This window comes from Cajanus cajan, chromosome 1 (genome assembly GCF_000230855.2).
Source record: "Cajanus cajan strain Asha chromosome 1, NIPB_CcT2T_4, whole genome shotgun sequence".
NCBI lineage: Eukaryota > Viridiplantae > Streptophyta > Magnoliopsida > Fabales > Fabaceae > Cajanus > Cajanus cajan.
Genome location: NC_138517.1, coordinates 31,379,566 through 31,405,115, shown reverse-complemented (window position 1 = coordinate 31,405,115; position 25,550 = coordinate 31,379,566). Strand labels below are relative to the sequence as shown.

The window sequence follows — 25,550 nt, the reverse complement described above, 5'->3', positions numbered from 1 at the left end:
TAAATATCTCTCAACTCCGATATCTAAACCTAATAATTTGCATTTAATTAACATCACATTTGGTTCATAAAAATCTAAAAAATTATTACAGCACTTATTTTTTTGACACCAAGTTACCACCGCGAACAAGAGCGACAAAGTGGCACCTGAACCAGACAGTGGGAAACAGCAACAAAGACAACAATTACAATCATGATTTTCTTTTCACCCCCACAAAGTAAAAAAAAAAAAAAAAATGAAGATTATTAATTTAATATTTAATTTGGGTGGCCTAAAAGAAAATATTAATTAAAAACGCAGTTTTACAGTTCATGTGTGTGGTGTGTTGTGGGGTTGGGGTTATGTTGCCGTTAGTGATAAGCACGCCTGGCATTTCATCATTCCCTCGCTTTCTCTCTCTCTCGCTCACATTCACGCTTTTTTCTTCTACTAAATATTCTTTCTCTCTCTAAATTTTCTTCTTCTTCTTCTTCTTCTTCTTCTTTCACTCTCTACTTTCCTCTTCTTTCTCTCTCTCACTTTCCGCCACCTTCATTTTCCTTCCGTTGAATCCCTACAATTTTGTTCCTCCGATTGGATCTGCGCCTCCTATTCATTTCGATTCATCATTTCTTTTTAATTTATTTTTTGAATTTCGCGATTCCGGTTTTCTCAGCTTGAGGTCGTGCTTCGCGTTTATTCGTGTTTTGTTGGTTCTCGGTTTCTCGAATATTCGGTTTTTGTGCGGATTTCGATAGAGACAAAATCGATTGCTGCTGTCTCTGCCTCTTCTTTCCAGGTATGATTGTGAAGGTCTTTGAATCCGTTTTTGTTTTTTTACGCTTTTTACTCTTGTTGAAGTTGCATGAGTTTTGCTCGAATTTCGATCCGGTTTCCGATTGGTCTGAAATGCGATAGAACTTGATTGACCTGAATCGGACATTGCGTTTTTTTTTTCTCTCGTTTTTCGGATTTTGAAAAATCTCTGTGTGAGTGTGTGTGACTGTGTTTATTTATTATTTGTTTATTTATTTTGCGAAATCTAAGATGTTGAGGCTCGAGATTTTGGGGAATGGAACGACATCGTAGGGAAGTGTTTGAGCGTTTTTAGCGACGCTGTGTTTTCGGGATCAGCTTAAGTGATGTTGTGGCGTATCGTATTGTGTGTGTGAATACGTGTCAGTTAGCTAGGTATACGGGTAGTTTTCTTTGTGGTTTATTGTTATTGTTAAATTGTTAAATTGTTAAACGGTGGCGTTTGCGAATTGTACCTGTCATGTGTGCATTTCGTGGCATGTCATCTACGTGGAGGATTATGTGATTTTGGTTTTCTTTCACTTGTTTTGACTAATTTCTTCGCTGGATGCGTTTGTTTCTGAAGTATCTTTGGCGTTGGATCAGTTATCCATTGTTCGTAGGGAGAGAGAGAGAGGGGGCGGGGGGGGGGGGGGGGGGAGTTCAGATGAATAATCTTGACCATTCATTCTTACATGGATGATCAAGATTGATTTACTTAATTTATTTGATATATTATTGGGCAATTTTTTTAGAATAGTAGAATTGGGATTTATGAGCTTCCATTCCAATGGCAACTCACTTCTCAATCGAATTAGTGAAATTTTGCACAGTGCAGTGCAAAGTTTATTTTGGATGCAAATATGAGGATGCGTGTTTATCTTTCATGTACGTCTCACATAGCTTAAACTTATGTCAATTAATGAGTACCAAAATATTTAGCTGCATTAATTAGGTATGCAGAACGGACATGGTGACAAAAGATGCAATTTTCTGTTATGCTTTTTTCTACTTTTAAGAAGCTTCTGTGAAAAAGGCATTTGTGCTTATTGAAAGTGCAATTTATTTACTTATCTGCGAACAACCACGAGTGTGTAGCTGCTGACAATGACGTGCTTGAGAATGTGTTCCTATTTTTCTTTGCTTCTTGTGATACACCTGTCTTAAATTGTGATCATGAATATAGGCAAATAAGCTCTTTATGTACTTGGGATTCGTAATAGTAGATTAAAGAAGATTATAGCAGTTACAATTTGCCTAGTTGTTCTTTTTTACTTTTTATTACCTTTCCCTTGTAAATTAATGATGCTAACCTTATGTATAATCTATTCCAACTCCTGAGAAATTTCTCTACTGTCTGAATAAAGTAATTACTGTGCCAGAATTTCTTTGTTGAAATTTCTGCTTCAGAAAATTAACACTTTGATCTTGCTTTTATATTCACTCATTATATCATTTATGGTTTTCTTTCAGGGTATTTATTGCTATATTTAAGTTAGGTAATAGAAGAATATTATGGCCGTTTCCATGAGAGATTTGGATCCTGCTTTCCAGGGAGCTGGACAAAAGGCGTATCCTGCTTCTATTCTCGTTAACATATTGTTCTTTTTACTATTTATCAGATTTTCATATTTAGAGGATTCATTCAAGGTTTCTGCTTAATTTGGTTTTGTCATGCTTAATTTAATCTCTTGCTTCGATAGTTGATCTGTTCCCGGTACTTGAGCATTATTTTCCTTAACCATAGATAGTGGACTTGAAATATGGCGTATCGAGAATTTTAATCCAGTTCCTGTCCCTAAGTCCTCTTATGGGAAATTTTTCACTGGAGACTCCTATGTGATCTTAAAGGTAAGCCATATTTTCAGTGATTATTCATTCATACAATGTTAGCCTCAAGTAGTCATGTTGGTACTATTTCAGGAAGTTTCAATTTCTGTTTATTATTAAATTGCATGGACATTGTAATTAAAAAGCAATTGTTGTTCCCAGCATGACAAAAATCAGAATATTGGTATGTAATGGCATGTGGATCAATTTTTGTCTTCATTTTTCTTTGGAAAACATTCATTATGGAGCTTCTATACATTTTTCACTTTTGGTGCACCATGAATTCTCATTAAAAAAATGATGCCTGTGTATACAAAATATATTATTTTCTCTTAATCATATGTGAGCATGAGGTCAGTGAAAATACATTGTTGGCCACTTTCCCATGAGCTTTGTTTTCCCTTGCTGAGAAAGATTGTATGAGGTCTTTGATTCAAATATCAACATATTCCTCTATATAAACTTGTTTTGGCTAGATTTACATCAATTTGCCCGTGCATACTGCGTTGTGTATGAAACAAAATTTTTCACTAGTATAAATATTATCTTATTTCTAATCCTCTTTGTTTGTAGACAACTGCATCAAAAAGTGGTGCTATGCGCCATGACATCCATTACTGGCTTGGTAAAGACACCAGTCAGGTACTTGTTATATATTTTTAAGATTGTTTTTTTGTAATTTGTTTCCTTTTCTGGTTAAGCATTAGTTTTAATTTTTGCTTACTTGTTACCCATTGACTGTAACATCAAAACAGGATGAGGCTGGCACTGCAGCCATCAAGACAGTTGAACTGGATGCAGCTCTTGGAGGACGTGCTGTTCAGTACCGTGAAGTTCAAGGCCATGAAACTGAAAAGTTCCTGTCTTATTTCAAACCATGTATTATCCCTCAAGAAGGTGGAGTTGCTTCTGGTTTGAAACATGCCGAGGCTGAAAAACATAAGACACGGTTGTTTGTATGCAGAGGGAAACATGTTGTACATGTCAAAGAGGCAAGTTTGAGATTAGTCCTTTGCCATTGAGGTTTGAGTCTTGTAGGTCACTATTGTACAGACTGAGTCAGATGCATGCATATATAGAAATGTTATTTTCTGCTTGTTGAGTAAGCATTTGTGTTGGTTATAGGTTCCATTTGCTAGAGCTTCACTCAACCATGATGATATTTTTGTTCTGGATACCGAGTCAAAAATTTTCCAATTTAATGGTTCCAATTCATCTATTCAAGAAAGGGCTAAAGCTTTGGAAGTTGTACAGTATATTAAGGATACCTACCATGAAGGGAAATGTGAGGTAGCTGCTGTTGGTAAGTGAACAAATATATTTTGGTGTTTGTGATTACTGATTATTATGAATTGAACGTCCGTACTCGAACTTCCATGCAGAGGATGGAAAGTTGATGGCTGATCCAGAAACTGGGGAATTCTGGGGTTTCTTTGGCGGATTTGCTCCTCTTCCTCGAAAAACGGCCAGTGATGATGACAAGCCTACTGATTTTTGCCCTCCGAAGCTGCTTTGGTAATATGAGTTTTCTCACTAGTATTTTTGTTTGGTCACACTACAGTGTATTTTGTTATATTTTTAGCTAAATGTCATTTGGATGAAGTTCATTGGTTTTTACTTTTTACATGTTTTGTAATCCTCCTCTCTCGCCTATTATTTTTAGGGTAAGTAGTTGTTTACACCTTTTAATTTTTAGCCATGTGTTGATTATAACATAGTTTGAAAATGTGTAAATGAAATGCCCCCTCCCTCTCCTCCAAAAACCCAATTTCTCACTTCAACTGTAAAACCCTGATGTCATTGTCAACTAAATAGAAATGGCACGAGACTTTCCTGGATACCTATTATAACAAGATTTTACCTCCAGTAATATATTGATTAAATGAAAATCTAAAACTGTTAAAAAGGAAAAACCTAGTTAATTTTCAGTTTCATGGTATTATTTGAGGTCAAAACATTTTATTGGTGTAACATGTAACTCACATGAGATTTCCTGGTTTCCTATAGTTCTTTAATGGTTTGCTCAGTGAAAGGGGTTTTGCACACATAAAATTTATGAGATCTACATATATTTTCTGCCTTTAAGCTTCAGTCTACATGTGGCTCAAAGTTGAAGAGTGAAATTAGCATTTACCCTTGTTTTTAATTCAGCTTCACTTGTGAAACTATAACTTTAATTCAATGTGAAGTCTTGCAAATCCACAACTCTTTGTCTAAAGTCGTATCAATTGATAATACTGAAAATTTCAAAATATTAACTATTTTGACAACACATTTATGAAATTCATCTGTTATACTAAAATCTAGTTCTAATGAAATTATCAATTTTGCAGTGTTGAAAAGGAAAAGGCTGAACCTGTTGAGACTGATTCTTTGAAAAGGGAATTACTTGACACTAATAAATGCTATATCCTTGATTGTGGGTTTGAAGTGTTTGTCTGGATGGGAAGAAATACCTCCCTTGATGAGAGAAAAAGTGCAAGTGGAGTCGCAGATGTAACACATTTCTTTATCAGTAGCATTTGGCATTTTGCTATAAGATTTAGTTTTGCTATAAGTTCTCATTATTGTTTAATTGCTGTTGATCCACAAACAGGAGTTAGTCAGTGATATTGATAAACTGAAACCCCAAATAATTCGTGTGATAGAAGGATTTGAAACAGTGATGTTCAGGTCCAAATTTGATTCTTGGCCTCAGACAACTGATGTAACAGTATCTGAAGATGGTCGTGGCAAGGTAGCAGGTAGGTGTTAAATAATTTTATAGTTGTTATTGTGACCTAAAGTGATTCTTATAACAATAAATTTTGTCATCAATATCATTGGTAATGTTGTAATTATATCATTCCATTTTTTCCCCTCATGACTTTGTACTTGGTAGCACTTCTAAAACGTCAAGGAGTAAATGTAAAGGGCTTGTTGAAAGCTGATCCAGTGAGGGAAGAGCCCCAACCCCACATTGATTGTACAGGACATTTGCAGGTATTCTGCCAGTTACTTAGTATTCCTCACAACTGTTATTTCTTGATGTAACTTTTCTTTGTTTTACTCTTATCACTTTCTTATCGGTTTTATATCTTGTATAATTGATTTCTTCTAATGAGACAATTTCTTAGTACTATCAGGAGACCCCTTGAAACTCCCACTGTCTCTAATCCAGAATGAGACGTAAGAGCTGTATTCTATCATAGATTTGGAATACGGTATTTGAATTGAACTAAATAAGTAACTGTTATATCCTCTGATTATGGAAAGGACTTAGTGTAGAATGGGAAGCATACCACTTCCTATACAAATTAGACTGTATAAACTTGAGGCTTGAGGGTTGAGAGAGGAAAGAGAGACATGTTGAAGATCTTATAGCTTCAACTTTCAACTACATCATGGATTTGATATTATATCATCATTATGATAAATATATTGATGCATTTTCCTAATTACTGTAATCACATGGTACACTAAACTTAGAAATAATGGTGAATGTTTCTGACATTCTAAAGAAATTTTTAGGAATGAGAATATGGGAGGAAAAGTTGAGAGAATTTCAGTGAACCTTCTGAAATCTGGAGAATGATCAATACGGCTTAGTCACTATATTTATCTACTGCTCTGATAGAATGGTTGACAAATACTAATATAACTAATAGTTCACTACAGCTGTAATTAGTTAGCTGCTTAAAGGAGTTATACTGTTCAGCCAGTTCCACAGTGACACTATGAAGTGCGCACTCAACAAAATCATCTACACTATTAAAACATTTAGCCACAAGCTGGGGCATGTAAGTCACACTCACATGTGCCAAGCTTGTTACAAACATAAGTTATCTAAGTTCCTTATAAAGATTCATTGAGTCTTAGAATTTGGGCTTTAGGACCTAACCTACCCACAAAACTGACTAGTAAGGTAAGGAGTACCCAAGCTTTATAAGGATTACATTAGCGATCAATCATCTCTTGTTGATATAGGATCTCAACCTTGAGAGCCAATGTCCTGATGGATTTACTCAATGACACTAAACTCAGTCTTTCCATCTATGTATTGTCTTAAATCTCTAAAAGCTGACAATATGAATTTTAATCATTAATTATGAAAATGTCTTTAATTTTATATATTTTTCTTTTTCAGCTTATAGACATGTATTATAAGTCTGTGTTTAGAACTTAGGGTTCAAAATAGTAGTCATCTGTCTATCCACAATCCTGATAGTGTTTTTGGAGCTGTCTTTTGTGCTGCTATTTGGGATTGACTACTATGGAGGTAACATTGGAGAGCAGGTGAAAAACAAGAATAACTTTAAATGTAACTGAGAGAAACACAAAGTATTTGGCCAAAATTTTATTAGTTAGGACTAGGAGTGATATTATGGACAAAAGTTGACCCAAAGACTCAAGGGAAAATGAAATTCTTGGGTTGATGAGTGTTGAGAGTGATGGTGAATGAAGAGAACATATTCCTTGTGTATTGCAAAGCAAAAGATGTGTTTAAATACAAAGTAGTGGGCCTAGGCCCATAAGATAAAAACTATAAGATAAAAGACTATAAGATAAAATTATATCTAACACTCCCCCTCAAGCTGGTGTATATAGATCATATGCACCAAGCTTGTTACAAATATAATCAATCCTATGACCCCGTAATGATTTGGTGAAGACATCTGCCAACTGATCAGTAGAGTTAACAAACTGAGTAGTAATGTCCCCAGATAAAATCTTCTCACGAATGAAGTGACAATCTATTTCAATGTGTTTGGTCCTCTCGTGAAATACTGGATTTGAGGCAATATGCAGGGCAGCTTGGTTATCACATATGAGAGTCATCTGTGTAACTTCGCCAAATCTCAGTTCTTTAAGCAACTGTTTGAGCCAAATAAGCTCACACGTAGCAGAGGCCATGGCACGGTATTCTGCTTCTGCACTAGATCTTGCCACTACATTCTGCTTCTTACTTTTCCACGAAATCAAGTTATCGCCAATAAAGACACAATAACCTGAGGTGGATCTCCTGTCAGAGGGAGAGCCTGCCCAATCTGCATCTGAGTATCCCACAACTTGGGTATGATTGTTGTAGCCATATAATAAACCTTTTCCTGGAGCACCTTTGATATACTTCAGAATGCGGATGACTGCATTCCAATGTCCTGCACATGGAGAATTGAGAAATTGACTGACCACACTAACCGCAAAAGAGATGTCAGGACGTGTTACCGTGAGATAATTCAATTTCCCAACCAGTCTTCTATATCTCTCAGGATCTGAGAAAGGCTCCCCCTGACTTGGTAGAAGTTTAGCATTAGGATCCATAGGTGTATCAACGGGCTTGGAATTCATTAGCCCAGTTTCCTCTAAAATATCCAATGCATACTTTCTTTGAGATATTACAATTCCATTTGTAGACTGCGCTACCTCAATCCCCAAGAAATACCTAAGTTTACCAAGGTCTTTTGTCTGAAAGTGATGGCAAAGATGTTGTTTTATCTGAGAAATGCCATGATGATCACTACCAGTGAGAACAATATCATCAACATACACTATCAAGTAGATGCACCCAGCAGTGGAATGTCGATATAAGACCGAATGATCAGCTTCGCTTCGAGTCATACCAAATTGTTGGACTACAGTACTGAATCTACCAAACCATGCCCTTGGAGACTGCTTAAGACCATAAAGTGATTTGCGGAGACGACATACCAAACCGGAAGACTCCCCCTGAGCAACAAACCCAGGAGGTTGCTCCATATAAATTTCCTCAAGCAAATCCCCATGAAGAAAGGCATTTTTAACATCCAGTTGATAGAGAGGCCAACGGCGAAGAGCAGCCATGGCTAAGAATAATCTGACAGAGGCCATCTTGGCAACAGGAGAGAAAGTGTCACTATAGTCTAATCCAAAAATTTGAGTATAATCTTTGGCGACCAAACGAGCTTTGAGTCGATCAATGGTGCCATCAGGACCAACCTTGATTGTGAAGATCCATCGACATCCAACCACAGACTTCCCAGGAGGCAGAGAAACAAGATCCCAAGTACCATTGTTCTGAAGAGCACACAGTTCATCAAGCATGGCTTGTTTCCAACCAGGGTGGGCCAAGGCATCACCTACATTTTTAGGAATAGACACAGAAGAAAGAGAAGAGAGACAAGTATATTGGGAGGGGGATAACCGGTGATAACTCAGAGTAATATAATGAGGGGAAGGATTACGAGTAGAACGATTACCTTTCCGAAGGGCAATAGGGAGGTCAGACTCAAGTTGTTGGGCCGGAGGAGACAGAGGAGGTGGCACCGAAGTAGAGTCGGGTGAGGGTCCAATGGGAAGGCTGGAGCGTTGCCACGATGATAAACTTGAAGTGGAGGCGGAGGTGGTGGGTCGGGTGACACAGCAGACCCAGGAGGAGTATCAAAGACAAGAGGTAAGAGTGAAGGGGCAAGGACAGGTGTAGGAGAAGAGGAAGTAGATGAAAAGTAGAGAGAAGACTCAAGAAAGGTGACATCGGCCGAGATTAAGTAGCGACGAAGGGAGGGTGAGAAACATTTATACCCTTTTTGAGACCTAGGATACCCTAAAAAGACACATTTATGAGACCGAGCGGAGAGTTTGTTAAGACCAGGACTGTGATTATGGACAAAACACGTAGATCCAAAGACGCGAGGAGGTAGGGGGTGGAGAGGTTGAGAGGGAAATAAAATAGAGTGAGGTATTTGGTTGTTGAGGACAGAAGATGGCATTCGATTGATGAGATAACAAGTAGTGAGAAGAGCATCACCCCAAAAAGTTTGAGGAACGTGACCATGAAGTAAGAGGGTGCGAGTGGTCTCAATTAGGTGTCTATTTTTGCGCTCAGCCACCCCATTTTGTTGAGGGGTATATGCACAAGAAGTCTGATGAAGAATGCCATGGGAAGCCATGAAGGCTTTAAAGGAGTGAGAGAGGTATTCACGAGCATTATCACTACGAAAAGTACGAATAGAAACACCAAATTGAGTTTGAATTTCATTATAAAAAGATTGAAATATGGAAAATAATTCAGAACGAGATTTCATTAAAAATAACCAAGTACATCGAGAGTAATCATCAATAAAAGTGACAAAATACTGAAATCCTAAAGTGGACGGGACCCGACTCGGCCCCCAAATATCAGAATGAACTAAAGCAAAAGGAGACGATGCTCGTTTGTGAACACTCGGAGAGAAAGAACTACGACTATGTTTGCCTAACTGACACGACTCACACGACAACTGAGACAACTTAGACAGACGTGGTACAAGATATTGAAGCTTGGCAAGGCTAGGATGACCTAATTGAGCATGGATGAGGGTAGGGGAATCCGCCACCAAACCAACAGGAGCAGAGGTGCGTAGGTGATAAAGGCCATGAGACTCACATCCGGTGCCAATCATCCATCCCGAACTCCGGTCCTGTAAGAAAACAGAATCTTTAGTAAAAGAAATAAGGCAATCAAGAGAACGAGTAAGACGACTAAGGGATAATAAATTAAAGGGAGACTCTGGGACATAAAGGACATTGTCAATGGAGAGAGAAGGAGAAAGATGGACAGTACCAACACCATGAGATGTGGCGCGAGAACCATTAGCCATAGTGATAGAGGGTAAATAAGTAGAGGTAGAAAGAGATGAGAAAAGAGACCGATTACCAGAAATATGATCGGTAGCACCAGAATCTAGGACCCAAGGGCCAAGAGAGGTGGAGTGAGTGAGACCAACAAACGAAGGACCTGTGTGCGCAACAGAAGCAGTGGAATTGGAAGCTTGACGTTCTTCATACCATTTAAGGAAGTCATTGAAGAGAGCTGGGGGCCCAGAGCCAGAACTGTCAGAGGGGTTAGCACCAGATGCAGTCGAGACAGGAGAGGCAGTGTGGGCAACAACACTAGCAGGGCGAGGGGGACGACCATGTAAGACATAGCAACGGTCAATTGTGTGACCCAGTTTGTGACAGTGATCACACTTGGGACGACCTTTGCCTGGTTTGCGAGAACGCTGACGATCATCACGTTGAGAAACCAAAGCAGAGGAGTCGCCAGTGGTAGCTGAAGAAGGTATGTTAGGGGAAGACTTGCAGGGCACACGCAACAGAGTGGACCAAGCCGAGTTCAAGGTAGGCACGGTCGGAGATCCCAAAATCTGATCACGAATGGAAGAGTACTCATCAGGAAGCCCATACAGTGCCATCAACATAAAGAATGTTTGGCGTTGCTCTAGTTCCTTGGCAGGAGTGTCAGCAGGAGGCAAAAGTTCATTGAAGTCATGTAGGAGGCCATGAACTTTGCCCAAATACTCAGCCATGGAACCATCAAGGCGTCGGGGGGAGATGATATTCTGGAGATTTTGACATACACCATAGAGACGTTGAGTATCATTGGTGTATAACACTCGGGCTTGTTCCCATAAATCAACACATGTCTCATGGGCACGAAAAATTTGCTTTAAGGAGGGATGAATGGTCGACTTAAGGACACTACAAATTTGAGCGTCAATTTTCAACCAACGAGGACGATCTTTCTCATCAACAGAAGTAGCTGTCTGGGTAAGGTGAGCAACATAATCCTGTCCCTTAAGCCAAAGCTTGATATCCGAAGCCCAAGTATCATAATTGGTGCCATCTAACTTGTCAATGGAAAGAGGGACATTGACATAATTAGTGAAAATAGCAGAGTCAGGCCGAGCAGCGGAAGAGGAAGACATAGATGCTGTAATAGGAGAGAGAAACAGCAACAGGAGAGAGAAAAAAAAACGGCCCGAAAAGGAAGAGACCCGTGACAAACGATGGCCGATCACAAAACAAATCACAGATCGGGGTAGAGGGGGTCTGGGCGAGTCCAGTGCCGGTGGTCGCTGCCGGAAAGGTGGCCAGACGCGCCGCCACGCGCGGCGGCCGACGTGGAGGAGAGAGAAAAACGCGCGAGGAGGAGATCGGCGCGTGCGATCTCCGTTCGCCGCGTGACCGGTGGCGGGTGAGTCGCCGGAGCAGGGCGACCTGGGTGGGTTGGTCGCCGGCCGGAAAGTCGACGGCGGCGGCGGTGGACAGCAGCGGTAGTGACGAAGAAAACCCTAAAAAAAAAGGAAAAAATTGTCGGGATGAGACACGACAGGGTGGGTAGCCGGAAAACGGAATGAGACACGTTTTCCGGGCACCGATGAACAGTGGGTCCACCGGGAGGTCAAGGATTAGGCTCTAGATACCATGTTGAGAGTGATGGTGAATGAAGAGAACATATTCCTTGTGTATTGCAAAGCAAAAGATGTGTTTAAATACAAAGTAGTGGGCCTAGGCCCATAAGATAAAAACTATAAGATAAAAGACTATAAGATAAAATTATATCTAACAATGAGGAAACAACAAAATAAGGTATATACTTCAAGCCCAGAGGAGGCATGTTGTTAATCTCAAATAGCAGGCAATAAGGATCATCATGCCAAAATTAGAAAGGGACACTACTGTGATGTATGGGTAAAGTGCTTGTTTTGTGATTAGCAAGTAGAAACTGCATTTTGTTGAGAGTATGAGCACAAGTGATCATGAAGAATGCCATTAGAAGCAAAAATGAATTTGAAAAAACAAATGAAAATTTACTGGCATTATCACTATTCTTAGAACGTGGTTTGGGCCAGTTCAACCCTACAAAATCAATTTTTAAAGTGAAAGTTGTTGCCAGTTACATACACTACTTTGGCCTTATCATTAGTCAATGTGAGACTTGGATTTTTCCCAATACATTCCTTAATGTCTAATACTATTGGGCTTAGTACATAGGTAATATGGTAGGTGACCCGTTAATGGATTTAGGATAGACTTTGATATCATCTTAAAATGTGGGTTTTGGCCTAATTCAACTTTACAAAATTGAATTCTAAGGTGAGGGTTGCCTTCATTTATATACACTACTTCGGCCTTATCACTAATCAATGTGAGACTTGGGATTTTCTCAATAACTATAATAAAGTATAAATATGAATACAAAATTGAGTTTTGATCTCTTTATTAAAATTCTGAAACAAGAACAATTCAGACCTCTTTTTCACATGAAGTATATTATAATAAAGGTTTTCATCAATACATTTAACATAGTATTTTGATCTTGTTGGAGATCTCACATCAATTAGAGATAAAGCCTTAATAATGTATATAAGTAGGGAGTAGTCTTTACCTTACAAGTTGGTTTTGTGAGGTTGAGTTTGACACAAACCTACATTCTAACAGACCTCAAAGTGGGTTAGGTATGACTAGGAGAAATATCAAAATGAATTGAAGAAAAAAAGAAAAGAGGCTGTTTTGCGTATGCTTATATTAGTCTCAATAAATATTTTTCGCATTTCTTTCCCTTTTGCTTTGGTGTGCCAAAGAATTCTCCAAATATACACTTAGATTTCAACTTTCCATTGGAAACATGTTGTAATTTACTAAGTTAAGTTGAGACTTTAAACATCAACGTGAATTTAGTTTCCAACTATAGGGTTATATTCATGATTGCAGTTGATATGTTAGGTGTTGTTTGTTTTATTCCTTGAGAATTTGAAAGATACCCTTTATCCTTCTCTTTATTAGGGTGGAGAGGTTGTGATCTGGTGTGATACAATCCCAACATTGCTTTCTTTTGTTTCTGTTGTTGACAATGATTTTACTCTAATTGCACAGGTTTGGCGCGTCAATGGCCAGGAAAAGATTCTTCTTCAAGCTTCTGATCAGTCAAAATTTTATAGCGGAGATTGCTGCATCTTTCAGTATACATATCCTGGAGAGGATAAAGAAGATTGTCTTATAGGAACGTGGATTGGAAAGAATAGTGTTGAGGTAAAATATTTACTATTTAGTATTTGATTCTACCTTTTCTTATATGTGATTTTAATATAAAAATAAACAACTAATCTGGTTGCAAAATGTTCACATATAGGCTGTAGGTGAAGTATATATTAGCAGTTAAGTTAATCTGCAACCCCCTTTATGTGTAGGGTATTCTTAAATAGGCCCCTTCAGTTTAAAAACTATAATTGGGTTTGGGTCCCTATATTATTGTTTCTTTCAATCACATCTGTATAGGGACCTAACAACATATTGGATTTGGTGATCTTATTTGAAAAGTTTTGGAAATTTTAAGAAGTCATTTATTATTTTAAACTATTGAGACTAGAAACATAAAGATTGCATTTCTTATCTTGGGATTTTTGTGTGTAAAGATTGCATTGTGAACCTACTGCTTGCATTCTTAAGCTCAACAATTCTCTCTATCTCTATATATCTACATCTATCTATCTATCTATATTGTGAACCTACTGCCTGCATTGTTTACAAGCTCTTTTATTCAAAAACAGGAAGAACGAGCTTCAGCCAATTCATTGGCAAGCAAAATGGTTGAGTCAATGAAGTTTCTTGCTTCCCAGGTAATTTTTCTGGAAAGTGTCTTATTCATTTCACTTAGATATTATTTGTGCTCATTTCTCTCCTTACTGATATAATGCATATCTGATTAACTGTAGGCTCGTATATACGAAGGCAATGAACCAATTCAGTTTCATTCTATCCTCCAAAGCTTCATTGTTTTTAAGGTTTGTGGGATCCTAATAGTGGGAACCAAAAAAATACTCTTGTTAGCATGAGTGTGTGTAAAGTACTGGCCATTTAACTCTTTATTCCTTTAATCATTAGGGTGGCCTTAGTGAAGGATACAAGAGTTACATTGCAGAAAAGGGAATTCCTGATGAGACATACAATGAGAATGGTGTTGCATTATTCCGCATCCAGGGCTCTGGACCAGACAATATGCAAGCTATACAAGTTGAACCAGTATGCCCTGATTTCTCTTTGTAGTGTCATATGCCTATCCAGTAACAAGTCATTTTATATTGGGCAACACATTTTTGAATGTACAAATTTTATTTTTGGCATTAAATTTTTCCTTGTCATTTTCTTATGTCAACCAGGTTGCTTCTTCCTTGAATTCCTCTTATTGTTACATACTTCATAATGGGCCTGCTGTCTTTACTTGGTCTGGAAACTCTACAAGTGCAGAAGACCAGGAACTTGTTGAGAGGATGCTGGATTTGATAAAGGTCTGATATGTACTTAAGATATAATTAGTGAGAAAACTGTCGTGCATCTAAACCAATACGAGGAAGTTAGCATACCATTTGATCAAATTAATTGTTAGAAAAGCAGCTATACGTGAAAATGTACATGTTTTCATGTTAAGAATGATTAAAAATTGCCATTTAGGCTATAGCCTAGTAGCTTTATGATTTCTTCTGTTGTCACAGAGGTTTTAGGTTCGTGTTTAATTAGTGGCATTTACCAAATGACTATTTTTCCTAGCCAAGAAATTATACTGATATTAAAAAAATATATATATTAATCAATACATCTATGCAAAGTTCAAGTTTTTAAATATTCAAGTTTTTTTAGAAGATTATTATTAAATGGGTAAATTACTCCCCCCATCCTGATAAATGTCTAATTACATTATCATTCTCTCAATTTTATAAAATTATAATTTCCTCTCCTAAGGGATTGATATGCATCACACTGCAACCAATTTTGATGTAAAGGAGCTTCTTAAGGACAATTTTTCTCTCTTTGTGATTCTTAACATCATTGTAAATTAGTTTCAGACTCTTACAACTTCAAGACCTAAAAGATGAAATGCAGATTTTAGGTGTAGTTTTGAAGCTGATAGTAGAAATATGTAAAACTTTATTTAATCTTATAAATATTCTAAACCAATAATGGGATGTTCAGAATTAGTTCAGTGAAATTAAAAGTTTCATAGTGAGGAAGTATCCCCCTAGGTCGATTGTTTGTAGTTTCTCACCATGGCTTTAGGTTTCATTTCCCTTAAAATGGACTAAAATGTAGCCCAATTCACCTCTTATGAAAGAGAGTGTAATTTTTAAATTAGAGAGGACAGTGTAATTTTAGCATCTTCCAAGGGAGGAGAGTGTAATTTATCTTTACCCAGTTCTGATATATTTGTTATCTTCGTTTATCTGGTTCTCATGCTCTGTTATTTTCTGCAGCCAAATTTACAATCCAAACCACAAAGGGAAGGTTCCGAATCTGAACAGTTTTGGGAATTGTTAGGAGGAAAATCAGAATATCCCAGTCAGAAGATTCTTAGAGAGGCAGAAAGTGATCCTCACCTATTTTCTTGTCACTTCTCTAAAGGTAAGGGATAATTTTTGCTTGTTAAAATGATTTATCCATTCCCCCTTCCCCCTTTTGAAGGCAAAACAGCTGACTTGTTATGATGGTTTTCTTGCGCTGCCTGACTGAGCAATGTGCAGGAAATTTAAAGGTGAGTATACCCACTGATCTGTAAGCTCTAGTCTCTGCATACATGATTTTGTAATTTATGGAGATCCAATGGTGTATGAAGGTGTATTAAAGTAGTCCTTCACTCTTTGCCTCCAAAAATATATTATTTTTGACCTGTCAAGTTGCTTGTCATGTAAATAAAAGCTTAATGATGCCATTCATTAAGCACATGATTAAAATGATTGAAATAGATGCTAGTTTGATCAACCTGATACTGTTGGAAAATGTAAGTGATAAATCACAGTTCTCAAGAATGATGGTGAAGGTGATGATCAATGAATAGCTACAGAACGAGGATGAAATACAATTTTGAAAGACACATAATCCAAAATCAGTTGTGCTGTAGAAAAAATCTGAGATAGAAAAGTGATAAGTACCGATATTAATAATGGTTCAGTATGAAAAACTGGGAGCACTGCTTCTCTTACAATGGTAAAAATAGATGAAAATGTAGAGACAAATATGAGAGAAAAAAAAGAAAAAATCTTGGTGAAGCAGTGAGCTATCTCTTCCCTGCAGCCTAAGCCTCTAAACCACCCTAAGTTCCTAACTATATTTTGGGACACCTCTCATCCTCAATCTCTTCTCCCCTCCTCATATTCAAGCCTTGCCCCATGATTCCTCATCCCTGTCTCCTATCTCCAGCTGCCTTATGTCCGATCTATTAGAATTTTCCTCCAATAACTCATGCATTTTTGGCCTTGACTGGCATCCTTTTTTTCCTATTCCAATATACCTACCTGCATAGGAAGCTCATCAACATGAGTTCCATCAAAAAATACATCATCAGATGATGATCAACCTCTTTATAGTGGCATTCATAATGTTCTAATGTCTTCATATTACTCAGTTAGATGTTCTGTTCTGTCATATTTATTGAAAAGTATTGACACTGCAGAAAATATAATTCAGAGTCAAACTTAATGACTAGTTTTATAATGAGCACTTGAGCAGCAAAATAGAACAAAAACTGCTAATGGGTCACTGTAAATATTAGGTGTTGGGGCATGCTTGAGCACTCAAAGTGGTTATGGTTTTTTCATTTATTTTAGAGACTGACTTTTGGTGAAGAATGCCAACAGAGTCTGCTCAATGTCTATGGATCACCTTTTTGTTACCATTTATACTAGAAGCACATCTATGAAATCTTTAGGGTTAATTTACTCCAGTGTGCTATGCTGCTTATGAAGATAAATTACTTGGATTCATTTCTGCTGCAATGCATTAATCTGAAGAAATATTTTCAGGTGACAGAGGTATATAACTTCTCCCAGGATGATTTAATGACAGAAGACATTTTCATCTTGAATTGTCGCACGGATATCTTTGTCTGGGTTGGACAGCAGGTCGACTCCAAGAGTAGAATGCAGGCTCTAACAATTGGTGAGGTATGACTGGTTTTGCTAGTATAATTTAGTGACTACTGTTTTAAAGACTTTGTTTTGCCTTTTCAGTTATTTTAATGTTTAAGTCCTACAACATCCCTGTATTGTTAGAAAATCATAATTTCAGCATTCTTCTGTCTTTTACATCTTATGGTTTTGATATCATATTAAAATTTCCAAAGTCAGGTGTGGATTTACTGAATTTTTCTTTTGAATTGAACAGAAATTTCTTGAGCATGATTTTCTTCTAGAAAAATTATCTCGTCTAGCTCCAGTATATGTTGTCATGGAAGGGAGCGAGCCACCTTTCTTCACACGCTTCTTCAAATGGGATTCTGCAAAATCTGCAGTAAGTTCTCAATGTAATGACATCATGATATGATTTCTGGTCGCTTTAATATCCTAACTATTTGCTATTCCTTTTTTACATTGAAGATGCTGGGGAACTCATTTCAAAGGAAGCTTACAATTGTGAAAAGTGGGGGTGCACCACTTTTGGATGTAAGGCATTTGTTGTCCTCCCCTCTTACATCACTAATGAAATGTTTCTTCTCTTGCCTATAAATATTTTGTTCAAACTCAAAAGTCAAGTTTTCAATGTTCTTTTCTTCTTTGCAATTTAATGAATGAAATGCTGCTTCAACTTAAAGGATTTTTCTTAACCCCTTTTCTTATGTAAATTATTGTGGGTAACGTATACAATTTTAAAATAGGGATCCATAATAACTGCAACTAATTTAGGCTTTGTGGACAAAATGTTGTGCAAATAGTTTAGTGATCGAGTTTTGCATACTTGTGCAGTTGTGCTTATTATATAAATTAATTAAATACGGCAGGGTGGCATAAATGTTCTAATGGCTTCACTGTAAAAAAGAAAAAATAAATTATATTATGGAAAAAAATCTGTTTCTTTTCTGTAGTTAATTATTGCCTAATCTTATATTATAGCTTTTAGAAACTTCTAAACATGCTTTCCTAATGCTACATTCATTAAATGTGGGTTATTTGGAAATTAAATTTAGACAGGTTGATTGTTTGGAAAATAAAAACGGACTGGTTGATCGAGTGTATATGTATGTATGTATGCATATAGAGTCAGTTATATATGTATGCATCATATATACTATTTAAGGGAGGAAAGTTGGTTTGATAGGGTGGATCAAATGTCTGACATGACTATCACACCCAAGTTCTGTTAGACTTAGTTGAGCTACACATGCGTGATAAAATAGAACATAATATATAATTTGAGGATATGTGAAGCTGTTGAATTCTGATCCTTGATAAAGGATCATACAAGCCTGAGTAGGTTATAGATCTAATTATTACATGATATAGATGTAACAGTTACTACTTATTCAGACTTAAACTGAGGTGCTTCACAGATCATTCTGGTGTACTTAATCTTTTAATCTGCTCTGCCTTGCTACGTTGGAGGCAAAAATACTTGAGTCTAAATATATTGTTTCTATTTGCATTTATTCTGTTTGATTGTTGAATGCCTGGTATATTATCAGAAACCCAAACGGAGAACACCAGTATCTTATGGGGGACGGTCGAGTAGCGTGCCAGATAAATCCCAGCGTTCCTCCCGCAGCATGTCCGTCAGTCCTGATCGTGTTCGCGTGAGGGGCAGGTCTCCAGCCTTTAATGCCCTAGCAGCTAATTTTGAGAACCCTAATGCAAGGAACCTTTCAACCCCACCTCCAGTAGTTAGAAAGCTGTATCCAAAATCTGTGACACCAGATTCTGCAATACTGGCACCAAAATCTGCAGCCATAGCTGCACTTAGTTCTTCTTTTGAACAGCCACCTTCAGCACGAGAAAGTTTGATACCTCGTTCAGTTAAAGGTAAATAATTGAACGTCCTCCTCTTCCACCCCCCCCCCCCCCCCCCCTTTCCTGGTTTGTGTACAGCTTAGTGTGTTATAATTTACTTAAATACAATAAGCTTTTTGTTTTCTCTGGGTTGTTACAATGTGAAGTGAGTCCAGTAATGCCCAAATCAAACCCTGAGAAAAATGACAAGGAGAATTCTGTGAGCGGCAGAGTTGAATCACTAACCATACAGGAAGATGTGAAAGAGGATGAAGTTGAAGATGAGGAAGGTCTTGTGACTTACCCATATGAATGCCTTAAAATAACATCCACAGATCCTGTAACAAATATTGATGTGACCAAGCGAGAGGTATAATGGATTATCTAGCTATAACATCTCTTCTCTCATTTTATGTTGCCTTTTTGTTGCTTTTCTGCTATTATTTGACAATTGCAACTTATAATAGGGCTTTATTTCATTTTAGTTTTGATTTGTTTGTGCTTTGACGTATACAGACTTATCTATCATCTGCGGAGTTCAAAGAGAAATTTGGGATGTCCAAGGATGCTTTTTACAAGTTGCCCAAATGGAAACAAAACAAACTCAAAATGGCTGTTCAGTTATTCTGATTCTTGCAAGTATACTTAGCCTTCTATCAGCTCCCTGCAGTTTAGGTTGCAGGTAGAAGAAATTTTGATCATAAAATTTTAGTGTTTCTCATTGACATTTTTATGTTTACTTGTTGTATTGTGTGTTTTAGAGCTCAAGGGAGCTTCTCTGTTTTGCAGTGAGGAACTAAACGTTGAAGTAAAAGGGACAGCATCAGTGTTTTTTTTAGCATAGCTGCATCTGCTCCCAAGAAACTTTTCTTGAAGAGAAACTAGAGATTTTCCACCTCTTCCCATCTCTTTGAAATGGTTTGAATGTTAGTTATTTCTTTGTTGAGTTAGCTGCGTGGCATTAATTTTATAGGGCAGAGTTTGTTTGTGAGCTTGCTTTTTTATTTATATTTTTTGGGGTCTCAACATGTTAGTCTTCAATTTATTTTTTAATTTAAAATTGTTTTGGTCAAGCAATTTGGGTTGCAAATGCGGTCTACTTAGGTTTTACTGATATTGAGGATGAAGTGTGTACAGTGAGTGTAACTATCAGTCAACTCGTAATTTGTTTTGGAAATAAAGTGTGATTCTTTGTTTCAATTGCACTTTCGAGCTAAATTTCCTAACTCATTAACTTTGATATGTATCAGCTTAACTAACAAGTAGTGGCATCATCATCATCAAGGTAATTTCTTTTGGGGTATAATAGGAGCATTGAGATTTGAATGTATAATCTCATGTAAGAAATCTAATTACCTTACCGTAAGTGAAACTATGATTTTGTGCAAATAATTTAAATTCCTCAGTTAGTCTAATCTTACTAGAAGACGCAACTAAACGTGTACGTGTTTTAAGTGAATAAAATGGCCTATATTTGTTGGCAAATGAATTTTCATCCCATTTATGCTATTTACACCCTTTCTCAAATTTATGGCTAATTTATTTTCAATGTCTTTATACATGAATTTGGTTTTATTGTTCTAGAAATTGGATTTTAGAAGTATATTCCCTAAGTTATTCCCATTTTCATACTTTTAGAATTAGAATATAATATGCGGTAGTTTCATATTTTCAATATTCATAAACAGTATATTAAAACACAAAATTCGTTTATAATATTTTTTGTAATATTTTTCTTCTTCTTAATTTTGTAGTTTTAAATAAATATGAACTAATTAGAATAAGTGTGGGCACCGAGTCACTCACATGATTCACTTGTGCATCACCGTTGGATTTAAAACTACGGCATGGAAATTAGTGGGCAGGTCCCAACCCACGCACCACATAATGATCACCCTTAGGTACTTTATGTGCACACCATTTTCTGGTACACAACTACGATGTCATTCTTTTTAATATTTTCGGTGAAGTTTTCACTTTTCTATCTGTCGACATTATGCATCCACACGTGTATATTAAACACAATCAGTTACTACTATCTTGCATCACAGATTTAATGATTGTTTTTAAATACTTTTAGAAATTATTTTAACTTCATATTTATTTTTATTTTTATTTATAAATTAAAATGTAATTTTCTTAAGATTAATTATCAATAATTAAAAATAATTTTGTGTCACAATATAAATTATTTATCATAAATTTAAAATATAATTTATATTTTAAAATATTCATTATAAAAATTCAAATATAATTTATATATTTAAATATAGTAATCAGACTAAAATACTAATTTTATGTTAATATACCGGGTTTTATGTTAATTGAGTTCTGGATCATTGAAAATATGAGTTCTGGTAATTATGTTCTAAAATATAAAAATTGAATCGACTTTGGGAATTTAATTTTCGAAAGTATGCAAAAACACTTCCAGCGTTGTCAAAATGAAATTTGAAAAAAAGAATTGGGACAGTGGATCATAAAAGTTTAATTTTTAAATATTACTGTAAACGAATAAAAAATTATGATAGATATATAATATCTAAAGTAATTATCGAAAGCGAAAGACTATCTAAATTGTGAGGCATAATTTTTATTGACTAACCATTAATTTTGTATTGCAAAAATTGATCCGAGAGCATTAAATCGCTCTTTTGTGTCCCATAACAGGCTTAACAACCTTTTTACTTGAATTATTTAATTTTTTAATATTTTTCTTGTTTGGAGATGTGCAATCGTGTTAATGTTTTATTGTTGATTTAAAAATGTTAGTTATTTTATCTTTTCAAATTTGTGCTAGTTAATTACATCAATTAATTAAGTCTTATAAATTTAATATGCTTAAAATGAAAACAAAAAACACAAAATCACATAGTTTAACTATCACACTATTTTGTAATCAATATCTATCATTATAGTACATCATGTAAATTTTGAAGAATAACTTAAATTTTGTCACTTAAAATAATACAACTAAATAGAATCATTCTTTTTTAGTTGTTTGATAAGCAATATCTTTCCGGATTAATCAACAATAAGGTATACTAGATTGTCTATTTCATCCGGTACTTGAATAAGATTTTCAAATCTCAACATAACAATCTCATAAAAAATAGTATGATGTGTGCTATTAGATTATACAATAATAAAAAAATTAATAATATGTTGGAATTTTTTAACATATATTTTATAAAATGTATAAATCCAATGAAAGGTAATAATGAATGTAAGAAATCAAAATTTAAACATTTTTCTTAATACAAAGATTTCATAAAAATAAAGATAATTTATGAATTCATGGGTAATACAATATGTATTTCAAATAATTTTGATCATCTACTATTTTTTTTTAGTTCTACTTACATAAGTATCAATGACTTCCAAAAGAAACATCATTCCCTTTAAATCATTGATGCATTGTTCATTATCTTCCAAAGTATGAATGTGATTATGACGAGTTTTCTATTTACAAAACATAATATGCTGTTTTAAATTAAACATAAAATAAAAATGAAAAAAATTGGCATGCATTAGAAATTAGTTTCAAATGCAACAATAAATAATCACCAAACACATAATATGCAAAAATATCATGTATACATAACCTTCCAATATTAACATAAATAAAATGAAAGATCAATATATATATATATATATATATATGTTGGTATTTTGACTTAGATCCACAAAGCATATGCTTCGGCTAACCCATGTTATAAAAGGTCACGAAGCTTTCTTTCTTTGTACTGCTGGTTCGTGTACTTCATTAAGCAATAAAATCTGTTTCTGCTCCTCCCGTGGACGTAGCCCAATTCTGTGGGTGAACCACGTAAATCCATTGTATTCTTTCTCTTTTTCTTTCGCATTTATATTTCTCTATCTTTGTGTATATTACGTTCTGTTTTTGTTTGTTCTTTTTCAAATTCACAACAAACTGGTATCAGAGCCGACGGTTCGACCAAGTGAATGGTGATCGGCTCAGACGAGTATTAGTTGGATCCAAGAGTGGGATCCTAAATGAAATTGGCAGGAGATCCAAGAGTAGGATCATCCCTTGTACTAAAAGTCTCTCTAGAGGTGTGGAGGACGTGTGTCGTTGAAGTGCAACGGTAGTGCAAGTAAGGCCACCATTGAATACTCGTGGACGAAAGAAAAAGCTTTCGCTTGAGGAGGAGCGTGACCATGTGGAAGGGATTCACACTTGAGGGGGAGTGTTGGAGTTCAAGTGTGAAGTGAAGTCCCACATTGGTTAGAGTTGGGCATGTTGAGTAATATATAAGTGAGAAAGACCCACCTACCTAATGCCTTGAGGTTTTAGGTTATGTTGTGGTGTCAAGCTCACTTGTATGACTTACTCACTACCCATTGTGTGGAATGCTCTCCGGCATTAAAAACTCCCCAACATTGGTATGTTGGAGTTCAAGTGTGAAGTGAAGTCCCACATTGGTTAGAGTTGGGCATGTTGAGTAATATATAAGTGAGAAAGACCCACCTACCTAATGCCTTAAGGTTTTAGGTTATGTTGTAGTGTCAAGCTCACTTGTATGACTTACTCACTACCCATTGTGTGGAATGCTCCCCGGCATTAAAAACTCTCCAACATTGGTATCAGAGCTCAAGTTGCGATCAAGGGAATTCAAGATTCTCGTCTGAATATAAAGATCAAACTCTGTTAGTCTTGTTTCTAGTAGCTTGTACTACGAACTTGGGATCAAGAACTCTAAAAAAAAAAATCATGTCAAACACAATCAGGATCGAGAAATTCAATGGAAAGAACAGTTTCAATCTGTGGCGCATCAAGATGCGTGCTTTGCTGAAGGAACAACGCGTATGGGCTCCGCTAGCATCAGCATTTGTGAAGCAAGAAGTGCTTTCTGAACCCAAAGAAAAGGCCTCTGCTTCAAAGATTGAAGAACTTGCTGAAAAGGAAGAAAAAGCTCACTCACTAATCCTGCTTTCTCTGTCTGATGAAGTACTCTATGAGGTTGCTGATGAAGAAACTGCAAGTGGCTTGTGTTGCAAATTAGAGAAACTATACATGACCAAATCCATCTGCAACAAACTTCTCTTGAAAATGCGTCTATTTGGTCTCCACATGAAAGAAGGTACACCTTTAAAGGACCATCTTGATGAATTAAATTCTGTTTTGATGGAATTAAGAGATATCGATGTTAAGATAGAGGATGAAGATGCTGCCATGATTCTGTTAGCTTCTCTACCACCATCATATGAAAGTTTTGTGAACTCTCTTAGTGTTGGTAAGGAATGTATCACCATGGAGGAGGTTAAATCCAGTCTACATTCAAGGGAATTTCGGTTAAGGGCATCTGGAAATTCTGAAGAATCAAATGGTTCTAGCTTAGTGGTCTCAAATTCTGGCAAGAACATGAAGAAAAAGAAGCACAAAAGTAAAAGGAAGACAAATGTCAATCCAAAGGACATTTGTAACTATTGTAAGGAGCCAGGTCATTGGAAGAAAGATTGTCCCAAGAAAAAGGGTAAACCCTCTATTGCTGTTGCTAAGGAAGAATCCACATCAGAAAATGAGCTAGTACTCTCAATTGCTGATCACCCCCAACATTCTGAAGATCAGTGGATACTAGACTCCGGCTGTTCTTTTCATATGTGTCCTAACAGAACCTGGTTTGACACCTATGAAAAGAAATCTGGTGGAAATGTATTTATGGGAAATGATGCCCCATGCAAGACAATTGGAATTGGCACTATAAAGATCAAAATGCATGATGGAATTATCAGAACACTCACTGAGGTTAGACATGTTCCAGAACTGAAGAAAAATCTAATCTCAGTAGGTGTAATGGATGGTAAGGGCTTCAAGTGCAACGCTGAAAATGGAATTATGGAATTTCAGAAAGGCTCTACAATAGTAATGAAGGGTATAAAGAGGGGAAATCTCTATGTACTTCAAGGCACAACATGTGTGAATGCTGTTTCAGTGTTTGTAGCATCAAAATCTGATAAGGACATACCTGACTCAACTCAATTATGGCACATGAGGCTTGGTCATATGAGTGAAAGAGGAATGATGACACTTCAGAAACAGAAACTTTTGGGAAATCAGAAACTGAATGAACTTAAGTTCTGCGAGCATTGTGTATTTGGCAAGCAACATAGGATTAAATTCCCTAAAGTTGTTCACACCACCAAGGGAACCCTTGATTACATTCATGCAGATTGTTGGGGGCCCTCTAGAGTACTCTCACTAGGTGGTGGACGATATTTCCTCTCCATTATTGATGACTACTCAAGAATGACATGGATATATATAATAAGTCATAAGAATCAAGCTTTCAGATATTTCAAAGAATGGAAGGCATTGATGGAAAATCAAACAGGTAAGAAAATTAAAAGGTTCAGAACTAATAATGGCCTAGAGTTTTGTTCAGCAGAATTCAACAA

The 25,550-nt window shown here is 36.3% G+C and overlaps 1 protein-coding gene across 2 annotated transcripts; it reads left to right on the top strand.

Moving 5' to 3' along the window:
• Window positions 1-357: 357 nt before the first annotated feature.
• LOC109803296 (villin-4) lies at window positions 358-20,330 on the top strand. Of its 2 annotated transcripts, none has more exons than XM_020364809.3 (24): window positions 358-778; window positions 2,248-2,345; window positions 2,526-2,625; window positions 3,178-3,246; window positions 3,360-3,596; window positions 3,730-3,907; window positions 3,987-4,119; window positions 4,938-5,100; window positions 5,201-5,348; window positions 5,486-5,586; window positions 13,258-13,413; window positions 13,932-14,000; window positions 14,097-14,165; window positions 14,266-14,403; window positions 14,541-14,669; window positions 15,630-15,777; window positions 15,897-15,907; window positions 17,175-17,315; window positions 17,536-17,661; window positions 17,748-17,813; window positions 18,830-19,163; window positions 19,298-19,500; window positions 19,647-19,812; window positions 19,892-20,330. In XM_020364809.3, the coding sequence occupies exons 2-23, from the start codon at window positions 2,290-2,292 to the stop codon at window positions 19,758-19,760; spliced, it is 2,889 nt and encodes a 962-aa protein (XP_020220398.2). In that variant the 5' UTR covers window positions 358-778; window positions 2,248-2,289; the 3' UTR covers window positions 19,761-19,812; window positions 19,892-20,330. The 2 variants fall into 2 exon arrangements, with proteins under 2 accessions (XP_020220398.2, XP_020220397.2); XM_020364808.3 differs by having other exon boundaries at window positions 359-778; window positions 19,920-20,330.
• The last annotated feature ends 5,220 nt before the right edge of the window (window positions 20,331-25,550 follow it).